Genomic DNA, 24,087 nt, shown 5'->3' with positions numbered 1-24,087 from the left:
ATCGTGGTTTTGACACGTAAACCCTCGGTAAAAATTATTACCCCTCTATCCAAATCAGAAAAATAAATAAAAGGAAGAAACAGGGAGGTTAACCTAGAAGTACTCGTTTGCTACTCTGCGCAAAAGAAAATAGATACTGCCCCAGAAACTTATTTCTTCCGTACCGCTGCTTTCATTTACACAGGAAATTGTCGAACAATAGCAGCATTTCTTTCATGTGTACGCGCTATAAGTAATTATTTGAAACGCGCAATTATTTCATATCAAGCACACAAGAGCAATGGAGTTGTTCTGCAAAATATATAAAGATTTGAACCACGCAAGTATTTCATAAACAGCACAGTAAGGCAATGCGGTTGTTCATGGCTAGAGTTACTGTGAGCATTCACATATTAATGCCAACGATCACTTTCAGATGACACTTTGAATCGAAGCATACGCTCTGCACAAGTCCGATAGCCAGAAAGTACAAAACACGTTCTACCCATTGCGAGAACCTCTCAGCAATTTGGTGTCACCTTCATCGATAGAGAGAGAGAGAATAAAATGAGGGAAAGGCAGGGAGGTTAACCAGAAATTGGATCATCCGGTTTGCTACCCTGCACTAAGGGAAGAGAGCATGAAGAAAGATGCGAAAGAAAGCGAAACACAAATTGACACGCGAAAATGAGAGAAAAAAATTGAGCTGGAGTGCTATAGCCTATACAATAGGCCACTACCACGCAAAAAGTTCAATTAGGCTTTCACTGATTTTCTGTGCGAAGACAGATCATGTCGCCTTTCAAGCACTGATTGTTCTGACAAAGGTCTTTCGTCAAGGCGAGCTAACGCAGCAGCTAGCAGCCGTTCTTGCACGCTATAACGAGGGCAGTGACAGAACGTGCTCTATCGTTTCATCGCTGCCGCAATGACCGCAAGCAGTACTGTCTTCCATGCCGATTCGGAGGCCGAAAATTTTGATGAAAGCGACACCAAACCACAGTCGGCAAAGCACCGTTGTCTCAAGACGAGAGTCCGGACGGAGGCCGAAGTCGACGAGACGCGTTCAGCCTATGCAGTTGCGTGTGCCCTTAAGCACTCAGCTTCCAAAACGAAGTGATTCGTTTACGGAACACACCTTGCTCGTCTTTGTGCTTTTCTGGATTTTTCGCCGCAGTTGTGGGGTCTATCGCCCCATATATCGTGGTGATGGATGTTCAACCTCACGGGGCACCGTCTGAGTCCGGTTCGATCGCGGGGACTGCTTCGAGGAAGTGAGGAAACGCGTCCAGTGAGAGTGAGGACACTGAGCTGTACTCCGCATCAAGCGACGAGTCCTCGGCCGACGGCTTCCAACCAGTCCTGTACCGCAAGGCTAAACGACGGATCGTCAATGCATCTTCGGCATCAAGCACGACCACCGTGAAAACTGCCCCTCAGCGATGGCCTCACTCTATCGTGTTTAAGCCGCTGAAGGCTACCGACAGTCTACGCGGGCTGAACAGGCAAGCGCTCTCTGTGTATCTCGAGAATATTACGCCAAATCAGATCAAAGAAGTACGTCTAAACGTAAGAAGGAACATCTTGGCAATCGATGTGCTGAACCCACGTGCGCTAAACGCGCTTCAGAAAGTAACGCAACTGGGTAACGTCAATGTCAAGTCTATAATACCAGCTGATAGCACCACTTCAACAGGAGTCATTTATGACATCGCCACTGAAATTCCAAACTCGGATCTCTCAGTGCTAATAAAACCGGCAAATGAGGATAACGTTATTGTGAATGTAAGCCGCCTTGGTAACACACATTGTGTAAGAATTACGTTCAAAGGGGACTGTCTCCCCTCCCATGTGAAGGTTGGCCACTTTCGTCACCAGGTCCGACCATTTATTCCAAAACCTATGCGATGTCATAAGTGCCAGAAGATCGGCCATGTGCAGGGAGCGTGCAGGAACTCCGAAGTGTGCCCCCGATGCTCAGAACCACACACCGAGGACAAATGCAGCGCAACCATACTAAAGTGCCCTAATTGTCCAGGTGCCCACAGTGCATCTTCCAAAGACTGTCCACGCATAAAGAAGGAGTTTACTATTCTTAGACAAATGGTGCGAGACAGCTCTACACACAAAGAGGCTGCGGAAAAAGTCCGGCGAAGACGACGTCACCGTCGAAGATCTTCGCGAAGATCCAGTCAACTACAAGAAGTAAGTCAACACATCTGGAAACGGCGCCCACTGCAGGGTACACCGCGGCGAACGCTGACGATGGACGAGAGAAAACAAGTAGATCTCTCTCTACTGAAGAGTGGCCGCCACTTACGCGCACGCAACTTGTGGAATAACCGCATCAGAAGCCGCATTCATCAGAGCAAGCTGCGACAACAGAGGAGCAGCGGAACTTGGATAAGCAAGTGATTGCTCTTCTACGGCCCATAATTAATGCCATTCGCACGGTGTTAAACAACATGCGCACAACGTCAGCCAGAAGTGCACTTTAAGTACTGGACGCTCTGAGTCCAGTACTGGCGGCTCTTGAGTAGATAATGGCCCACCAGCCACTGTCTTTCAGGGAAGAGGTCAAAAAAGCAACAATTTTTCAGTGGAATGCACGGGGACTGAAATCACGCATTGCAGATTTCCGTCGGTTCGTTTCCACCAATATGTTTCCCATCATCGTCATCTACGAGCCAAATTTATCGAGCGCTATCAGACTCTCCGGATACGGATCTTTTATGTCGGCTTGTTATAGTGGAAACAGCAAGGTCCTGCTGTTTATTCGACGTGACCTGACCTACATTCTTCGGCCTGTACCACCTGACAACGATAACCAATATATATGCTTAACAGTGAAGAAAAAGGGTCTTATTGTCACTGTTGTCGGTGCATACCTGTCGCCATCAAGTAGATTTGACCACAGAAGACCAGGACACATCCTATCATCCACTCCTGGCCCATGGGTGATCATTGGAGACTTCAACGCCCACCATACGCTACGGGGGAGCCCGAAGGTCAGCGCAAAGGGTAGAAGTCTGATAACGTTTGCTTCAGACAACGTGCTGTGCTTGTTAATTGATGGCAGCCAAACAATTTCACGTGGGCCTGGATACAGCAGTTGCCTTGACTTGGCTTTTGTTTCTCGAGGTCTCGTCAGATGTGCCAGATGGTTTGCGGACATAGAAACACATGGGAGCGACCACATCCCCACATATGTCAAGATCAGAGGATTATCACCTTGCAAGGTACGCGAAACTATCCAGAGTGGACTGGACCAAGTTTGAATCTCTCATGGAAGAACGCTGTCAAGAGAACACCTCATTTGACTTAGAAGAGGTGATCAAGTCCACAGTGTAAGACACAGTGTGCACCCTCACGTGCTCTTCGAGAGTAACCGCATTTGATGTGGAATTAGAACGACTTCGGGCTCTCCGATGGCGTGCGAAACGAAGGTACCGACGCACGAAAGAAATCCACGATTTACGAATCGCTAGACGTCTTCAGAAGAAGATACAACGCCGCATAGACAAGCTAGAGTCACAACGTTGGGCAGCCTTCTGCGCTTCGTTAGATCCTCGCAAGCCTTTATCACACTTGTGGAGGACAATAAGAGGGCTCCGGACAGCTCCCATTCAGCGGTCTCCATTCAAGGCTCTAGCCCTCTCTCAACAGAGATCGGAGGTCGACGTGGCAGAAGGGTTCTGTGCCAACTTATCTGGTCAACTCGCAGATCCCAACATCTCCACGCTCTCACGTGGTGGCACGACATCTCACCATCACAACATGGACCAATGTTTTTCTATTCATGAGCTTAAAGCAGCACTGGCTTTGTGTAGACGGACATCAGCACCCGGGCCTGATGGAATATCATACAGAGCACTGTGTCACCTTGGTGAGTGTGCGAGGACTGCCCTCCTCGAGATATACAACGATTCGTGGCGAGAGGGCACCCTCCCAGTTAACTGGAAGACCAGTCGTTTGGTTCCATTACTGAAGCCTGGCAAGTCACCATTGGTGCTCACATCATACCGCCCGATTGCACTGGCTAGTTGCTTGGGCAAAGTGATGGAGAGGGTGGTACTTGGACGGCTAGAATGGTTCCTGGAGCATCACAACATCTACCCGGACGCTATGACGGGATTTCGCCGTGGCCGGTCATCAATTGATAGCGTCATAGTACTGGTCAGCTACGTGCAACACGAAAAAGGCCGTAAGCGTCTCTGCGCTTCTTCATTTGTTGATGTTAAAGGGGCGTACGATAACGTCACACATGAAGCTGTCCTCACCGCTCTCAAGGAGGTAGGAGTGGGTGGTCGGATGTTTCAGTGGCTACGCAGCTATCTTTCTGAGCGATCCTTTTTCGTGAGAACCAAGGATGGTGACACTTCGCTACATTACAGCCACCGTGGTGTTCCCCAGGGTGGCATATTTAGCCCTGTACTATTCAACCTGACGCTAATAGCTCTCAATGAGCATCTGCCAAGTACTGTCAGATTGTCAATTTACGCGGACGACAACTGCATTTGGACGTCTGCAGTAACACGTCTACAGCTGCGAGCGCGAATTCAGAGAGCTGCCACTCAAGTTGCTATTTACCTCCGTCAACGAGGTCTGGAAATTTCCTCGGAGAAATGTGCACTTGTGGCATTTACGCGCAAACCAATGCAGAACTACAGCGTTCTGATAAACAGCGAAAGGATACGTCACCTCCGATCATACAAGTTCCTAGGTGTTATAATTGACAGAGATCCTTCATGGAGCTCACATGTATCATACATAAAAAGGCGATTGACAGGCATCTGTCATTTGTTCAAGTTCTTCGCTGGAAAGAACTGGGGAATGTCCACAACTGCTATGTTGCGACTATACAGGATTCTTTTCCTTGAATTCCTTCGGTACAGCCTACCTGTGTTAACCGACGCAAGTAAAACAAGCATACGAATGCTTCAAAGTGTCCAGACTCAAGCACTCCGGATATGTTTAGGCTTGCCCCAAAGTGCGTCAACAGCGGCAACTATCGCCATCACAAGGGACAACCTTATCAAGACCCACATTAATGTGGAAGTGCTGAGGACACATATACGACACCTTGCTCGAACCTCTCGACATCACCTAGCCTCTCTACCAGTGGTCCGACCATGCACATCTTACTGCAAAACAGTGACCGCACATGGTGAGTCGATCCCAACTTCGTTCTCTCCTGCCTAGACCTGTGACTCCGCCATGGTGCCTCGCTTAACCAATGATTAATATTAACATACCTGGCGTCCAGAAAAAGGCCAATTTGTCGTCACCGGCTCTTAAACAGCTCACACTACTTCTCTTGTATGAGAAATATCAAGACTCCACACATATATACACTGACGGATCGGTTCAGCCGGACAGCTCTACAGGAGCAGTAGTGATACCAAGGTTGGCCACGACAATTAAATTCAAGACATCTCACGCAACAACATCAACGGCAGCAGATTTGGCAGCACTTCGTGCCGCATTGCAATTTGTAGTTGATCAACCTACACGCAAGTGGACTATTTTCTGCGACTCGAAGGCGGCACTGCAGTCTCTGCTATCAGCCTTACGCCGTGGACCACACGAGCAGCTGGTACTAGAGATAGCAGAGGTTATACACCACCTGACTGAGAAAGGGCACAAAATTACATTTCAGTGGTTGCCCAGTCACTGCGGAATCATCGGCAATGAACGGGCCGATCAAGCTGCCCGCTCAGCCCACACAGAGGATCATAAACTGCGACTACCACTTTCTAGGACAGATGCTGCACGAAAGATCCGCAGGCTTGCTCGCCAGCAAACCACATCACAATGGAATCAGCCACACTTCAAGCATGCCCGACTGTACTCGCTTGACCCTACACTAAGTCTTCAAGTCCCGTCGAGGCTTTGCCGAGCAGACCAGACCCTGTTATGTAGGCTGTGGTTAGGCGTTGCGTTTACCAACGCCTACGCTTTCCGCACTGCGATGGCCGACACCGCAGCCTGTGGCCACTGTGGCAAAGAGGAAACAATTCAACATATTCTTTGTGAGTGCCTAGCGTATAGTAAACAACGACTATGCCTTCACAAGTAACTCAACAAATTAGATGATCAACCTCTGTCGGAGCAGGGAATTCTGCAGTATCGTCAGGATGCGACTTCACAGAAGAGGGCCCTGAAAGCGCTACTAAACTTTTTGCGATCGACCGGCCTTACTGAACGATTGTAGCTATAGGACGCCCTTCCTGTGTGTGTTTTCGTTTTTTTATGAGTGTGCGTGCGTTTTTTTTGTTTTTTTCTCTCTATCTACCCCCTCTTTCTTGCCACTACTTCCCCGCCCCCAGTGCTGGGTAGCAAACCAGATGCTAATATCTGGTTAACCTCCCGGCCTTTCCTTTCTCAAACTCTCTCTCTCTCTCTCTCTCTCTCTCTCTCTCTCTCTAAGCACTCAGCGTTACAAAGGGATTTTACTTCATTAGTCATTTTTCGGATTCTCATTGCGGCATCAGTCCTTGAAAAGTGTATAGATTCTTCTTCACCATCTTCATGTGCTGATCGAGCAGCTGCATCGGCATGTTCGTTGCCCATAATGCCGCAGTGACTTGGAAGCCACTGAAACATGATTTTGTGTCCCTCGTCGAAGAGGTGGTGAAGCAGCTCTCTATTTTACAGCACTAGTTGTTCATAAGGTCCCCGTCGTAAGGCGAATACTAAACACTCTAGTGCTGCATCGGAGTGCGTGAACACGCTCCATGTCTTCTTGGTGTTTAATGACTTCAACTATGCTAGGTAGAGTAGCAAGTTCCGCAGCTGTCGATGACGTCTGGTGGTATAACCGAATCTTCGTCGTTGTCACTGTTGCAGGAAAGATCACCGACCCTGCAGACACTTTAGTTGAAGCGTCAGTATATAGATTGGTATGATCACTGTACTTCTCGTACAACAAAAGAAGAGAAAGCTGTTTTAGCGCTGGAGATGAGAGCCAGGTTTTTGACCGTATGCCTGGAACAGCGAGTTCAAGATGTGGATGAATCATACACAATGATGGAGTTGCAATTCTGGGCGGAGTTGTATATCCCGTGGGTACGTGTGTGCGATATATGACAAGACTGTCTGTCAAAATGAGGCACGAGGTCCATCTTCTGGCAGTGAGGCTAGACGATGGGCAGGGGCGCGAGTAAGACGCCTAACGTGTGCTCTGAGCACTTCCATTAGGATATGCGTCTTGAGCGGGTAGTCATTTGCGATCGTGATTGTCTCAGCTGTTCTGTTCTAACTGTTTTGCTGTGGAGAGGTTGAGGTCCATGTTGCCCCGGCTACTCCAAATCAATAAGTTCTGCAGCGAAAGAAAAAAAATAATGCTGAATAGTACCCTAAAATGAACAATACAAAAAACAAACATATTAGCACACTGAAATCAGTTCAAATATCAGCCAATGGAAATTTTGCTTGCAGCAGTTCACAGTCAAACTGTTCACACACAAACCTCCCTTTTCTGCTGCCAGCATATGCATGTACTAATACATTTCATATACATCAAACCCTGGCTGTCTATCACAGACGCTTATCCAGCGCGGTCTCCACTAAGAATTTTGTCAGGAAGATGTTCGCTTTTTCCTAAAGATGCATCTCAGGCCGTGGTCCAAGTAATTTCTTTAACGTGAGGGGCCGTCTGTCCAAACTTGCTAATTTGTTTCTTAATTTTTCTTTTTCATTCGCGTATTTACCGCACTCCAAAAGAATATGGCGAACATTTTCTTCTGCATGACATCAATGGCATTCCGGTGAGTTGGATCGATGCATCTTGTGCAGAAAGCTGTTTGTGTATGCTACTTCCAATCGAAGACGGTGGATTAATGTCTCTAGGTGTTGTGGGAGGTCTGTAGCTATGGAAAATTTTCTGTGTGGATCAACTTCATAAAGTACCGTTTCCTTTGATTTAGAGCTCTCAAAACACTTCTCCATCGATCAATGGTTAGTTCCTTGCGATATAAAATGTCGAATATCCGCCCCAGACATAGGGAATGTGCAGTCTCGTCCTTCCTTCAATGCTTTCTTCGCGAGGCTACAGCCTCTTCATTTCCCTTTATTCCAATGTGGCTGGGTATCCACTGGAATACGATGTTGTGACCCTGCGCTGAGGCATATTCCACAGTTTCTGCAATACATTGTGCTATTTCAGCATTTTTGTAAGGTGATCTCACATTTCTGATTAGCTGAAGAACAGGTTTGCTATCAGTGCATATCACCCATTTTCGTGGCTCAGTATTCTCGCAGATAAGCTTAACTGCTTCAAAGACAGCCACAAATTCTGCTGTCGTTGATGGATATTTGTGCGGTAATATGTACATTCTCTTCTGAATTTCGGATATAAGGACGCACAGGCTGACGCTTCTTCAGTGCATGATTTATGTGTATATCTCTTCGCTTCTTCATTATGCATTATATGAAAATGATGAAGTACCATCTGTGCCACTTCTAGAGGCGCCATGTCTGCTTTCTTCCGTATGCCATCTATTTCACAGCTGTTGATTAACGTCGTGGTAGGCCCAGACAAACTCGCAGAGCCATAGCCTGGATGCTTTCGAGTGTGCGAATGGTGGTTCTGCATTTATTGGTCAACGCAGGCAAGCTGTATCGCAAATTTCCGAGAAAAAGCGTCTTGTACGCTTGCATCATTGCATGTACTGAAGTCCCCCAGGTTTTTTTTTTTCCTCCAAGATACTTGAATAAGTTAGCGATGTCTGTCAGCCTCTTCTTAAAGTGGGCCACATGTGGGCCCCAGCAGTAGTCTCTGTCAGTGAATACGCCTAGAAATTTGTTCATCCATAGAATAATATTGAAGACACGCGAACAACAACAACAACAACAACAACAACAACAACAACAACAACAACAACAACAACAACAACAACAACAACAACAACAACAACAACAACAACAACAACAACAACAACAACAACAACAACAACAACAAAACTGGCTTCGAAACTGCGTGGTCACACATGCCAACATCAAGATCGGCAGCAAGCGCATTGCTGCTGAGCGTGCCGCCGAGACGGCTGGATGGATGGATGGATGCTATGAGCGTCCCCTTTATAACGGGGTGGTGACAAGTATGCCACCAGGCTCGACAAAAAAAAAAAAAAAAAACTTTTTTCCTTTTTTTTTATGTTGGCCTAATGCCTCTACTTCGATAAATTCTATCTTAATGGAAAAAAGGTAAATTTTCAGCTGAAGTTCTCTGCCATTTACGGCACACTGTCCATATTTTATTTTCCAATATTTATTTTTGTCCTTTCTCTCTAATTTTCTGCCACCAATACTCTAACCGTCTCTTACTTATTTCAATCGCGGGTGTGTTCAGCTTTCCATTGTTGTCCCTAAAACCCAAGGCTTCCTGTAGGTTCGTGCCCAAACGTACACCTGGGTGGATATCTCCACATTCAATCAGAACATGTTCCGCCGTTTCCTTATCTTTCCCGCAGCATGTGCATTGTTCTTCTTCTTTACTGAATCTTGCTTTATAACTACGCGTTCTAAGGCAACCCGATCTCGCTTCAAACAGTAAAGCGCTTCCCCTTGAATTATCGTAAAATGCCTCCCTCCTTATTTCATTTTTGCCCTTTCGGTAGTTACTCAAAGCCGGTTTTTTCTCCATAGCTGCCATCCAGTAAATCCTCTCCGCCTCCCTGACTTTTCCCTTAAAAAAAAAAATTTAGCGGGTCAGCCGCTAAAACGAGCGGCTGACCCGCTCGTTTTAGCGCCATCTAGGAAGGGGCCGCTGAAGCTGCTATATTACTGACAACGACCCGAACATTAGCTGGATGCACTGGGATTGCGCTTTTTAAGACGTTGCGGGGAGATGGCAGCACCTGTATATTCTTACACCGTGCTCCTATATAGCAGACCTTTACAGCTGAAAGAAGGAACAGACTTGGACGGGTGTACAAAGGCTGATGTCATTGTCTCGGTGGTGCATTTCTGGCATGTTACACATGCTTACAACGAATCAAAAAGGCTTCGTTGAAAACATTTGTCAACGAGGTGCCAATGTGCACTCTGTTTCGTGTGCCCCCGTAGCGCGTTGCGTTTACATGAAAGCCACTATTGGCACCACGTCCCTCGCCGCTCTCTATTGCCAAAAGTACAGCTGGGTACTTCAAAGCAGCCTCCAAATATTTAGCCATCATGCGCCCGAGCAAACGAGCTTTCCAGAAGTGATAAAAAGCGTGTCGTTAGCTACTTATAAAAAAGAAACTTAATCATCATGAACTTCACGCGCTCTCTTCGTGGTATGCAATACGTCCTAAGCGCGAGCGAATGAACACGGAGAGCAAAAGAAGGCGATAGGTAGAAAGACAAAGGGATAAATAGAAAGAGGGGGAAGAAACAGAAAAAAAAAATGATACCACGACAAGAAAACAAGTGGACGCAGAGAGAAACAAATAAATAAAGATAAAAAGCGATAGGAAAAACAAGCGGCAACACAGAAATAAAAAGGGAGCGAGAGGTAGATATAGAAAGAAAAGGCAGGAAGTGAGGTATACAGAGACAGAGAAAGAAATATGGGAAAAAAGCAAAAAAAGAGAGACAAAAAGGAGATAGTCAAACAGAGAAAGATAGAGAAACAGAGACAAACAAAACGGGCCGCCCATCTTCACTATTTATTCCAGCATTGTACCGCTAAGCTATTGTTTTTTGTTGATGTCGAGAGCCGCAACATGCATTTATTATTAATTAATGAATTTTCCGAGTTAGCATGTATACCTACGACCTTATTGTTGTCGCAGTCTCTCGGTTCATGGCTTGCGCGACGAATTTATTATGTCACGAAAAGCCATATTTATCTAGTTTGCATATTATATACACATCTTGTCGTTCAGCAAATGCATTTTATTTACTAACTCGGGTTTAATTGATATTGTAATGCATCTTGTTTTAGCATGTGTAATATATTCACGTAAAGCATATTCCAAAGTTGAGACGGCTTCTTTTCTTTATATGCGTGTAGACCTTACCTCGTTCTTCGGTACGCGGATACACCTGTCACTTTTCGGTTCATTGACTTAGTTACTTTGTGTTGATTTGATTATTCGACACATTTTCTTTATTCATTTATAACTAATGTTGTTCTTCATTCGATGCTGGGGCTACGGTTTCCTAAATATTTCTTAGCGGACCTGTGATTAGCCTTTGGCTACAGGTCCGACGAGTCTGTTATTTCTATATATATGACACGAAATAAACGTATGATTTGATTTCAGGAAACAAAGGTTATGGCAGCTTCGCATTAGTGGCGGTAAGCCTGCAGATGAAAGAACGGATCTCGGTGACGCTTCTCCTTTTTTTCCCCCTTCTCTTTCTTTAATTCTCTCTGTTTATACAGTCTTTTTTAGTACCCGTTTCCTTTCGTTCCTCTCTTTTTATGTCTTCCTCTTTCTATTCGCAACTTTCAGTGACTATAGGGGGCGCCACAAGAAAACCAATATGGCTGTCGATGCGGTGATGCCCTGTCTGCGCAGAGCCTTCGTCACAGGTGTTCTAACTGTGACGAAGGCACGTGTAGGATAATTTGCTGTGGCTTTTAAATTGCCATGAAGGAAGCAGCTCATGCTAGAGTGCATAAAGTAGGGGGCACGCGGTGTGACTTCACCGAATTCGACGTCCGACGCGCTCCTGTAGCAGCCGCTGGTTCGGTGACGTTCCGTCACACTGAATTGTCGGATCGGGCATCAAACTCGGCAGATTTTTTTTTTGTCATCTACTCGGACGGCCGATCGTGCAGCCGTATATCGACAACACGGGAGACATGTGACGCAGGGCCGCTTGTGCTACCGGTCATTTCTTTACCACTTCGATCAACTTCACCGAGGGTGCCGGTTTCATGCCAGCGAAGATGGGTTACAATTGTTTCATCACACAAACTAGTGATTCACCCGATAAACTTGTGCTATCGTATGTCACTTATTCGAAACAGCGTCGGCTTACAAGGTAGGAGCGAGCTTGGGAACCACGATGCTTGCACATTTCGCAGGTATGAAACATTCGGCACCGGAGGCAATCTCGCCCAACCGGATTCTTTGCTGCGATCTTCATATTGATGTTGTGGAGAAAACTGCTTGCGTATCTCGACGCAGGCATAAGACTAGAAATGTCAATCACGTTGCTGAAACTTGAGCCCCCTAGACCGGCTTAGGCTCGATAGCGGACCGCGGCGGTGTCTGCCCAACATGCTGCACAACGGACGCATGCCGCTCGCATAGGCCAGTTGCGGGGAGCCGTTACGTGCTTTTCACTCGCGAAAGCATAGTTGTATTTACCGTGTTATTGTAACTCTGCTCGCCACTCCCCATCAAAAAAAAAAAAAAAAAGGGGCACTCGCCTGTTGCCTCAGGACTACGCACCATGGTGTAGCATATATAGCACGCTAAGTGCAGAACTGCTGAGTTCGGTGGCACGGGCTAGATTGCCAGCCACGGTGGGGAAATTTGGATAGGGCTAAATGCAAAAGAACAAACAGGTGCTAAAATTTAAGAGCACTTTAAAGCCCCCCAAGTGGTCGAAATGAATACCGATGTCCTTACTACACCGTCTCATCACTCATCGTATCGTCGTTTTTGTAAACAATATCTAAGCAGTTCTGTTGCGTCCCAAGAAGTGGCCACATTGTTATCGTGGAAAGTTTCAAGATGTGCAGTTCGATAGACCATTGCTTTTTTCCGTCGCCAGCCGAAAAGAAAACCAAGCACGTGTATGACGCGCCTTTCACGGTGCGCGGTTTGACCATTGCAGCCAGCAGTAAACGCGATTGCTCTTGTGTTATTTGCCCATTATTGAAGCTGAAAGGTTCCACAACCTTGTACCAAAAAAAAAAAAAAATTAGTGTACTTCATTTCCCGCAAGCGCAAGAAGTTGTCCGACAAAACGATCACGAAGCACGGCTGGCAATGACACGTTGTCGCCAGGCAAGTTTTATTCTATCACCGCATCACGGTTTTCGCCGGTTGCCGTATGGCGGCGCCACCGTAGCTGAAAGTTGCGAATACATTTCTTTCTTTCTCTAGCTTTTTATATCTGTATTTCGCTTTCTCCCATTCTTTATCTTTATCTGTCTGTTTGTCTCTCTTTCTTTGTTTCTCTTTATTTCTTCATCTCTCTGTCTTGCCATCTGTCTCTATCTTTTTCTCTCACCCCGCCGTGCTGGTCTTTTGGCTGAGGTACTCGGCTGCTGACCCTCAGGTCGCGGGATCGAATCCCAGCTGCGGCGGCTGCATTTCCGATGGAGGCGGAAATGTTGTAGTCCAGTGTGCTCAGATTTGGGTGCACGTTGAAGAACCCCAGGTGATCGAAATTTCCGGAGCCCTCCACTACTGCGTCTCTCATAATCATATCGAGGTTTTGGGACGTTAAACCATATCAATTATGATTGGGCAGATTTCAGCAAGACCAATTCCGAGTACTTCTTTGCCGTACATTGTGCGATCTGATGTCACTTTATCTTTGCATGCGAACTTGATAATTTCGTGACCACATCTAACGGGCTGCGTTCCCCGTCTCTTAGTATCGCTTCAGTTGTTGTAACTGGGCGCCCGTTGCCTTTACCACATATGACGTTACCAACTCCGGTCTATTTCTTTCGCTGAATGGGAACTGGAACAACGGTTATCCCTGTGCGTTCTCCGAACCACACTGCTCTCTTCCACTTTCTCAATGTGACACGTATTTTGATATACTGTCCTATCAAGTCCTACGCTTGTTCTCCATCAATCGTTCACCAGCGCGGAATACCTCGGTACATCAAAGTGCCGAGAAGAATTCCAGCATTTCCGCGCCTGCGTCGCGCTGAATGGGTTTCCAAGCACAATACGAGTCAAAGCAACGCCTGCAGACCGGGTATGACAACCGTATCATAGACAGTGCCAGCATAATCTCCGCCCTTCTTCCTGCGTCACTGATCATGTACCCTGGCTGTCAATATGCAATAAAAATAATCTGCAAGTCCTTTCAATTTACCCCCCCCCCCATGTGGCCAAGATAAGCTGACAATTTCCAAATCGCATCCAGCCCCCCCCCCCCCCCCCCCCCCACGCGCTCGATTCAGGGCGTGCTCACCGCGGAGTCTTCATCCCGCCCACACGCACACAAGTCATTGCCAGGGCACCACGGTCCTTGCTCTTCGGCCGTTATTCAACGGAGTCAGGGGCATTGAACCTAGAAGACAGCCTTCCTCGCGGCCGTGGCATGCACAATGCGGCGGCAGGGAAGGAGGCACGCGTTACGACGCTTTTCCGCGAAAACGAACACGGGGCTCTCCCACAAACGGAATGTAAACAAAGCCCGCGCCCTACTGGCTCCGAGAAGATGAACGCGCCCAGCGCCTCTTCCGGCAAGAACGGGACCGTGGCCAGAAGGGCGCGTACAGCAGGACGGGCGATGCGTGTAACGCTCAGCGGCTGTTTGTCTATACGCTGAAAGGCGGGCTTCATTTAGTTCTGTGCAGCTCTGCAGAGGAGAATGCCGAGTGCGATGAGAATCGAGCCTTACGTGTCATTCGCGACAGCCTCCTACAGAATTCGTCCATATAATAGCGTGCGTATGTGTCGTGCGCATGTTAATATGCAGGTGTCTGCAACAGCAGCTGCTGAAGAGACGTATAATGCTGACGAATGGGGTGGCTGTGTAAATCTATCACAAATGTTCTTTCATTCACTTATCAGATGTACTTTTTTTTTACTAATAGGATCTGCAACGATTTGCCTTGATGGTTAGAGAAGCTTCTGGATTCTACCGTGGCCGGTCTGAGGATCACTCACCCACTCACTCACCCACTCACTCACAGGTACCTGCTCTGTTTTCGACTAATATTTTTTTTCACGCACAAGAAAAACGACGGTTACATCACCTAGGTGGCCCGCGCTCGCGTTTACTTGGCGTGCTTTTCAATTATGGATTTATAGAGATGACACAAAGCAGCGCACCATGGCAGGTCCACACACAACGCTGCAGAGATTTGGAGAGGGGGAGCCAAGCTCTCGCTTCCTCTGTGGGAGCTGTCTTTCTTTTTGTTTCTTTCGCATTTGCATTTCCCGCGCTGCTAGTGGAGACACCTACACTTGCTCCACATCGCCCCCTCCTTGACTTATCGCCTCATTTACGCTCGACTTCTCAAGTCCTCCGGGGCGGAACACTATACGTGCTCATGTGGAGAGCATCCGCAACAGGCTTTGTAGCGAAACGAAAGAACAGCTTAGCGGGAACTCTTGAGGGTCACTGCCCTTCAGAGTGGTGCAACTGCTAGCACGTGACCCTACAGACATTAGCATCGCCAACGCTCTCTATCGGTATAATCGGTGACAACACCGTTATCTATATTCGGAAGCGTATGAGGACACTTACAAGGAGAAAAGGGGAGAGGACTGCATGATAGACAATGATAGAGTTTTTGTATAGAATAGGCTTTCTGAGCAAACAATATAGATACCCTAGGGGAAGTTGGTTCTATCACAACGCAGCTAAGGAAATTATTGATGATGAATGAATAATTATAATCATAATCATCATCACCGTATATCAACTTCAGGTTGAAGGTCACCCCACACGATCTATGATCGCCTCTGTCATGCACGACGTTCCCCCCCCCCCCTCCACACACACAAACGCGCGCGCGTGCTATGTTTAACAACAGCTTATTGAATATAACATTCGGCTTGACCAGATCGAACAGCGGAGTCTCGAACTCTCATGATCAATAGCATGGATAATAGGGCCACACTCGTCTGATAAGCCTTAGTGATCACGTACCACCACGCTTTTACAATTCCGTTCAACGAAAGTGGACCCTGTGCAGCTAAGTATATGTTACGCCTTCATGGGCCCTGAACATTCCGACACCCCTCGTGTGCTACTGCGCTCTTGAGGCTTTTTACACGTGCCGGCTTCGAGATTACCACACCACGTATATGCCTGTATCAGAGAGCTAAACAAAAGCCGTTATACGTATTCCCGATTCTAGAAGAAACCAGGCGTGTCTATTGTAACCACCACGTCCAGTGTCTTGGTCCCCACGAATGCACAGAATTAACCAGCAGTCGGCGGGAGCGTGTGGCCTTTGATGTACATATATATAGAAGGGTGGCGGAGCGAGGTATAAGCGGCATTACTTCACGATGGATATGTTATAGACCGCAGGTGGCGTTTGGTGATAGCCACGTATCTGCGGTATACACTTGAAGAGATCCTCCTGCTTGATGGGCTATTTTCGGTGGGAGGAGGCAGAGGAGGTGTTTCGGGAGCTTTGTAACAGTTCGCTCAGTCGCTTGTATCCATGCGAGTAAGCACTCATTGACGACCGAAAAGCAATTTGTCTGCCTGCCGTGGCTGGACTAGCGCCAAAGCCTCAAGCGTCTACAGCCACGGTGGTGCGGCGTGCGTCCCGTTTGATGCAATAGGTCCGGCTGCTCTCGAACCACGAGAGATCACGGCTCTTGATCTGGCCGCTATCCAACGCGAGCCACGGACATTGTGTAATGGGGCGCATTAGCTCTGTCCGTCATTGTTTCGCTTTTGTTACGCAAGCAATTCTCATGTGTTTTTTTTGTTTTTTTTCGCGCGTGACAACACACCTCCCATGCGATTGAAGCATTCGCGAAAGTCGCGGTCAGCGAAACAATTAAGGAGTGTATTAGGCATCACTGAATTACGATAGAACGCCCACCCTTAATGCAGGAATGCTGGCTGCGCAATAGGAAATGTATAGCAGTGACTGTTGTCCTTGCAGAAAAAATTGCGCTAAAAAGAAAGGACCCACAAACACTTCGACAGATCAGTCGAGCGCAAAACTGTTGTCTCGTTCTTGTTGTTTTCAGTTCGTGAATAGCTGGTTGCTCCATGTTTTGACATTGCAGGGTTAGGAAGACTCTTTCGCGGCGGCTGATGTGTGAGCACATGGGTTCGTGGCATGCAACTCGTAGGTTCTACGCGAATGCGTGCACTCTATGCGTGAGTGTAGCGTGTGATACACATGAGTGACTCCATAGGTGCGACCTTCCAGTGTAGAACGCTATAGAAGCTTGACCAGGTAAACATGTCTGCAGAATACATCAGAAAATGCGTCTAACAGTCTTATATTCGGCTGCCATAAACATTGAGCAGCTATAGCCGAGGATTCGTTAAAGGTTTGTCCACACGCAGCTCGGTGACCACAGGAAGCTCAGAGCTTGCCCACACATGCGTGCGTCCATATTTGGTTGAAACTTTTTGAAGACCGTTATCATATCTTCATGATGTAGCGTACCTCTATATGAGATATTTAAACGACGAAATAATGAGATTGTGTAAAGCTATGTTCACACTACGGTCGTAACGTGCGTAACAGCTCGTTCGGCGTATCGAACGCAACGGCTATAAAAAGCGTTACCGCAGTTATGCCGATACCTTTGTTCACATTTACACCTACGTACATTATGATTTTTACGATAGGCCAATCATATTTGTCGCTGTAGAATCGACGTCACTAGCGGTCCAATATGGCTCCCATCAACACGCGAGCGCTGGCCGAGTTGGAAGAAATTCACGCTCAAAATGAGCTTATAGTCGTGTATTCAATCGCCCGAAGACGGCGAAGGCGACAGAGAAGAGTTTGGGTGCGCCAAGTATTCCTCGACAGGGCCGTGGATGGTGACTTTCACAACCTTCTCGGCAAGCTCCGACTTGGAGACGCTGCGATGACAGTACGGCAGGCAGCGCGGAACAACTTTTTACGCACGTTGCGAGCAAACAAAGCCAACCCAATCGTCACCGCGGAATGGCGAAGTAGCACTTCCCGCACCGGCAGCTACCGCCATCGCCTCCGCGATGCTGCTGCAGCCGGGAGGACGGAAGTCCCGTCAGGTCTCGTGCCCGGTTGTTGAAAACCGAAAGCTGATCGGTCATTGGCTGTGTCGTAACGGTCGTAGTATCGCAGTCGTAAAAGTTGCCTAGCCTTTAACACTCTCACTCACGATTTATGCGTTCGTTGCGAACGTTGGTACCTTTACGTTCACAGTCTGAACTAGACGCATACGCTTGTTGTGCTTCCGCTTACGCGTGTTATGAAAAATCGATGCCTTACGTCCGTAGTGTGAACATAGCTTTAGCCTCGTTATGACGCATGTTTTTGTCGCTTCTACACTCCGCATTTTAAAGTTGGGTCGCCATGAAAACATCGTTGCGTTTTGATGCTTAGCTGACACTATTCTCCGCTCCTCATTCTGTTTGAACAGCACATGTTCCCCACCCCTTTCCCATCGCTGCAAACATAATAAAGTTTAGCCAGCGTTGTATCTAGAACAAATCAGAACACATGGATGGCAGCGCGAACGGGCACACAAAATCCGTGTCGGAAACCCCCGAGCTACAAGGGACTGCAATTGTAGCGCACGCGTTAAGGCGATACGCATGCACACACATTCGCTGGCATCAGACGTTGCCCCCTACCAACATCTAAAGCGCTGGCAGGCGTGTCGTGACGGCTGCGCGACAGCGAGCGTATCGGCTTTCCCGCCTTCCGGCACCGGCGACGCTGCTTTTTCAAATGTCCGCGCGCGCCGACACTGACGTATCGCTGAACAGACAGCGACAGTCGGTCGCGCTCTTCGCGTTTGCAAACACGCCGTTGGCTTGAGACTGCGCGGCGCTTGTTTTTGTGAGTCACGGGCGCGGGCGGCGTCTCGGGACTTCAAGAAGGGGACAGAGAGCGGTTGAGCCGCGGCAGGAAAGGATACGATCACCAGCAGTCATCATGGCGGCCTCGCCCTGCACATGTTACAGTGGTCTCGTGTGCGCGCGCCTCCCCCTTCCTGTAGCGCCGCAACGGCAAACGTGCGCAACAGGCGAGCAGGCGCGAGTAATTAGTGAGGAAGACCGCTTGTTGTGGCGAGGGCATGCAGTGAGGATGCCGTTGGTGCGGGAGGAGAGTCGACTCGAAGAAGGACTGCTGAGGAGGGAGAGTGGTGTGAGCGGAAGGGAAAGACGAAGAACCGCGTGGCTAATTGCCCGACACGGCTGCCCTTTGATAGCAATTGGAGAAACAAGAAGCGCCCATTGCGGCGGTGACTCGCCCACTTATGCCGCATACGGCGGCGATGACGGCGAAGGCGCGGGGGACGCAGCTTTGAAATATCGCGCGCGCGCGCTCTTGGGGGCCACATGCGCCGAAAAAGGGGGCGACAGCAAAAAGAGAAACAAGCGGCGTGGGGGCTGCTCTTCACCGTGGCCTCGATCGGGTGCCTGCTGTGTCGACACAGGGGCGGGCGTCTTCAACGAACCTTTAACCTAGTTGGCCCACAGCAACATAGGGGTCGTTGCAATACTGCCTCCGGCCTCGTACTGTATATGCAGTCAGATATCTGTCAATTGCCCGTGACCTGGGCGACACCAGTTTAGGAGATGGTCGCGGCTGAGGTGCAAAAAGTGGAACGGATATGGGCTAGAAACAGTTCGCACGCAGATGAACGGTCGTTTCGCCTTCTAGTTGGCGCACACAAAAGTGTGCTCTTTATATCGCGCCTGGCCTCCATGACCAGCGTATCACTTCAGGTCAGTTTAAAATCGAGATGCATGTTGTTACTACCTTAGAAGCTTATGACAGCATCTTGAATTGACGAGGAAGTCCACGGTTTAAAAGTTTCATGCAGCCCTGGCTTTGGGAGTACACTCAAGCAGATACGTAACGGGGCCTACAACATTTCCATCTATAATTGCTTTTTCAAAAAAAAAAAAAAACCATCACGTGTGTCATGGTTAGAATTTAGTCCGACATGGCGGCATTTTACGACATAGACATACTATGACCACCACGGCAAATATGGTCGAAAAAAGATGCGACAACTTCTGTGTGGCATGTAATGCATCTGCCCTGTGTGCATGTAGATGTCGGCTATCCGGCGACATTTCCGCGGTTTGTCCTGGTAGTGTTTTCAAAGTCCGAAAGTTTGTGCCGTCTCATCGTATCAAGCAATGCAGCAATGCTCAGGGCATATAAAGTGCTAGTCCGCCTTGAGGTACTTGTGCGTACGTTTAAGAAATGGGAATACAATCGGTATGGCTAGCTACATTCCGGTTGAAGTGGCATCCATTTCTAAACATAGAGCCCACCTCCCAATTAGTGTACAATGCAAATGAGTGTTGAACTCACCGACACAATCTTGCAACCCGAATGCGGGGAACTATCATAAAAAGGAAATCCGGTTCCCACTTTAACGCAGCGCTGAGCCACACTTTTTCGAAAGCTACGGAGTTGGAAAGTTTTCGCTGAATTAGGAATCCGCCGGGTCCCACACATCTCATATCCAACGTCCAATCGCTGTATGTCGGAGAAGAGAAACGGGAATTTGCAGTACAGGCACCACAAACGCGAGTCAAGAAGTCTACAAAGTGAAGAGACAGAACATAGTTTCTGCAAGTGTATACGAAAGGCGGACGCAGGTGGATCCGTTTTCCAACACAAGCACAGGCTATTGTAGATGAAAAGCTCAGGAGGAACTCATTTCGTTAATCAGCTCAACATAAGGGCAATCGAAAACATCCCGTAAAGTTTCGTATAGAAAAATTCGTAAACCTCGATGATGTGGTCATTCCACTACGCCATGAAAACGGACTCGTCCAATCGTATTGCCCATGACTGTAAGCATTGTTGCGGGGTCATATAATTAGGATTTACCATTTCACACTTTTACGCCACCCGTTTGTCATCGGAAATGTTATATCACGTATACAGTGATGCAGTGTTCATATACAGTGATATATACATGTTTACGTGAAACAGTAATTAAAAAAATGCGAGAAAGATATACGAACAGCAATCCCTCCCTGCCCCCTTTATATCCTTATACTCATCGGAGTAGCCAACAGTGCGGCATGATACTTATGCGCTGGTATAGACCACGTGGTCTGAAACCCGAGTTCCATCTTGATAGAAGACCACTATCGTAACAGAACATCCCTGGGACCTCATGGTTCCGTACATGCACAATGCCACGAAAGCCCTGCCGTGCTTCTTGAAAAAACACCGTACCTCACCAGTTCCTGTGAACCAACAGCACGAGTTCTTGTTTTGAGTGTTCGAACTCATTGCTCATTCTTCTCTCTCTTACACCTGTTTTTTTTTCTTCTCTATCTTTTCCATCATTCCTGCTTTCCCCAACCCACGTGTAGGATAGCAAACCGATTCAAAGCTTGGTGAACCTCCTTGTTTTCCTTGCCTCTTCACTTTTTCTGTATCTCATAAATGTTCATTGAACAACTTGTTTTTCTTAAAGCACTGCATGGAAAGCAAGATATATCTCTACCAACAGATGCACCGAATGTGAACTTTGGCATTTAGCCCAGGGCGTCGCTAAAACTTCACTTTCCGAAGTCGCAAAACTGTTTGATGTCCGACGTGGCGAAATGCTGGAACATTTATGTAATCTCCGCCACTTCCATGTTACCAGGACCGCCACCCTTAATACCGCCGCTTGCACGAGTGCCACAGTTTCACTTGTAGTATACGTTTGCCGGAAACCGTATATACGTGGTCGACCAGCGTGCAAGCAGACCCAGTGTGCATCGCCCCTCGATGTCGAGAGTTCGTCCTTCTTGCCATGCCAAGAATATATATTGCGCTAGAAGCTAGACCCCCTGTTCCACGCAATGCCTGGCATCAGCGTCATTCACTGCTGAACTTTTGCCAGCGCTGCTCACACTTTTACTCCGAGGAAGTTCCCGCCATCGTAGGTGTTATATCACGTTATATAGACAATGTTGCCACGTTCGCATGCAGTGTTATACAATGTTACATACAATGTTTACGCAAAATAAAAAGACAAACAGCTATAAACACGCACGGACCGCAGTTAAAAGCTGCTTGACACGGCTTTCCGCCTTATTCCCTCTAACCTTTTTGTACTGTACGGAAAGAGTGCACACAATAGCATGGGCTGCTCTTACCGGAAGTCACAGTTTTGTTTCGAATGATCGAAAAAATACGAAGATAAAAACTGGGAAGACGAGATGACCCTATAACATGCACAAGGTGTGCCGCTTCTTTTTTTGCATATATGGCACAAACACATGCCATCAATGTACTGACCCACCCACATGACGTCACGACCGCAGCTTCCCAACGTATGCTGGTGCCCCAACCTGGTGGCCACGATGGCGTTCACTTTGCACTTAGCTGCAGCGGGTGGTCACCTTCGCAGAAATGGGATAAACATTCAGCCGGAACGTCATTTGCCTGTAGGCCATGATAACGACAGCACTGGCCTGCGATGTAGCAACACGAACACAGCGTCGCGAACCTAGCTTCCTGTCGTACTTGTGCAACAACGCATGGCAGAGACAGTGAAGTCAGTGCACGCAATCTTCACCACACCCGGCACTGAAGTAAGGATTCTTTCAAAAGGCTTCAAGTCTAAGGTCAGCTGCACGCAAAGCTAAATAATCAGTGAGAATCCACTGAGCTTAATCAGGATTTGATAAGGCTTCCAAAATACCGTGCAATGACCTAAAGGCGGGTGCGTGCTCCCAAAGCCACCTAGAAGGTGGCTTTGGTGCTCCGCGGGAACGCAAGCACACCGTTAGGCTACAGACGAGTGAGTCGCAACACTGCGCCTGTTGGGACACTCACGACTGCGTCGGGCGTCTACGCTCCCGTCAAGCGTTATCTATTTCAATGATAGCGACACCCTTATCAGATTCTGATTAAGCTTGACGTATTTTAACCATTTTGCGCGCACATGCATGCCTCCACTCATTACGTTTCATTCGCTTGTGCGTTTGCGCTCCTACGCTATGAATCTATATGAACTAACCAAATGATCCACCTATTATTTTGCAGGGAGATACAGTGTTTGTTGTTTCGTACTCATACACTCTCTGCTGTCAGGATTAATGCTTCACGTAAGCATTTGCCTATGTATGACACTGCATTCGATTTCGCCTAAGCAGCCTTATGAATGTAAACAGTTTCGCCCACACCGTGCGTACAGATATACACACATTAAACATGAACAGCTGCTAGCTGCGTAAAAAAAGCAAGAGAAATGAGTGCACGATTATCTAGGTTTGAAGTGGATTTTAGAGGGAAAGAACGCTGACCTCGGTCAAGGCCACCATGAGCACTCCGAACGCCTGGGGCAGCACCTCGGTACTCCTCAAGTTCAGCTTGAGCGTCACCCGCTTGGGCTTCTGGGTGACCTGGTAGAGGAGCTCGTTGAGCGTCACGTCCCACAGGCGTCCACGGGGCGGCTCCAGCACGGGGATGCCGTTGTCAAGCACGACGTCGGCCTCCACGAACACCGGCTGGTCGCCGCTGAGCGCCGCACTCAGCCTCTCGCGCGTGTTGGTCGCGCGGGACCAACGCATGAACTTTGACGTCTGCAGCGAAGTCGTCGTAGGTTGAGAATCCGCGTGCGCACAGGTCAACACTGCGAACAGAGTGAATAGGAGGACTGCTACGAGAGGACGGCTACACATCATCCCGCGAGGACTGATCGTCACCGCTGACACCGCACTTGTCGGCGCCATGTGCTATCTGTTCTAGAAGCAGGGATTGAAGAACGCCTGGCCCCGGGTCTCGCCCGCGCGAAAAGACCACGAGACCTCCCTTGGAGTCGGTCGGCTGGTGTGGGCCAAGGACGCCAGATGAAGTGCCCTCCAGGCGGGCTCTCGACGCTAGACCAGCTGTCTCCGTACGTCCCGATTCGTGAACACTCAACTTCCCCCTCCACTCTTGACGCGTCGTCTTGGTCGGTGGCAAGCGCAGCGAAAGGGGACGGGCAGTTATTTTAAATCCCCGCGCCGCTGCCGCTCAGCTGGTTTCTGCCGCGCGTAAATATTGCCGTGAGAGGCAGGGCCCCCATCTACGCTCTTCTGTTCGAGTGGCGTCCCGCCAGGAAAGCTGTGGGCGGCTCTGAGGAGAGGGAACAAGAAGAGGAGGAGGAACGCGCTCGTCGTTGTTGCGTCGAAGTTGCGTCGTCGCTGTCGGCCGGCAGCTTTTCGAAAGCGTGTTCTGCAACTGCGCGCGTCGGACTCGTCGTACCGAGGCAACGTCGTACGCGCGCTCACGTTTGCAAGCCGAGTACGGTGAGAGAGAGAGTG

The 24,087-nt window shown here is 48.3% G+C and overlaps 1 protein-coding gene across 1 annotated transcript in view; it reads right to left on the bottom strand.

Moving 5' to 3' along the window:
• Positions 1-23,846, bottom strand: part of LOC119174205 (uncharacterized) — a 41,957-nt gene extending 18,111 nt beyond the window's left edge. Inside the window, exon 1 of the mRNA XM_075889693.1 lies at positions 23,086-23,846. Within this exon, the coding sequence (XP_075745808.1) occupies positions 23,086-23,514 (429 nt within the window). The 5' untranslated portion in view covers positions 23,515-23,846. The remainder of the gene's footprint in view (positions 1-23,085) is intronic.
• Between the last annotated feature and the right edge of the window lie 241 nt (positions 23,847-24,087).

This window comes from Rhipicephalus microplus, chromosome 3 (genome assembly GCF_043290135.1).
Source record: "Rhipicephalus microplus isolate Deutch F79 chromosome 3, USDA_Rmic, whole genome shotgun sequence".
NCBI classification, from domain to species: domain Eukaryota; kingdom Metazoa; phylum Arthropoda; class Arachnida; order Ixodida; family Ixodidae; genus Rhipicephalus; species Rhipicephalus microplus.
Note: the sequence above shows the minus strand (reverse complement) of the source record. Positions and strands in the feature narration are given on the sequence as shown.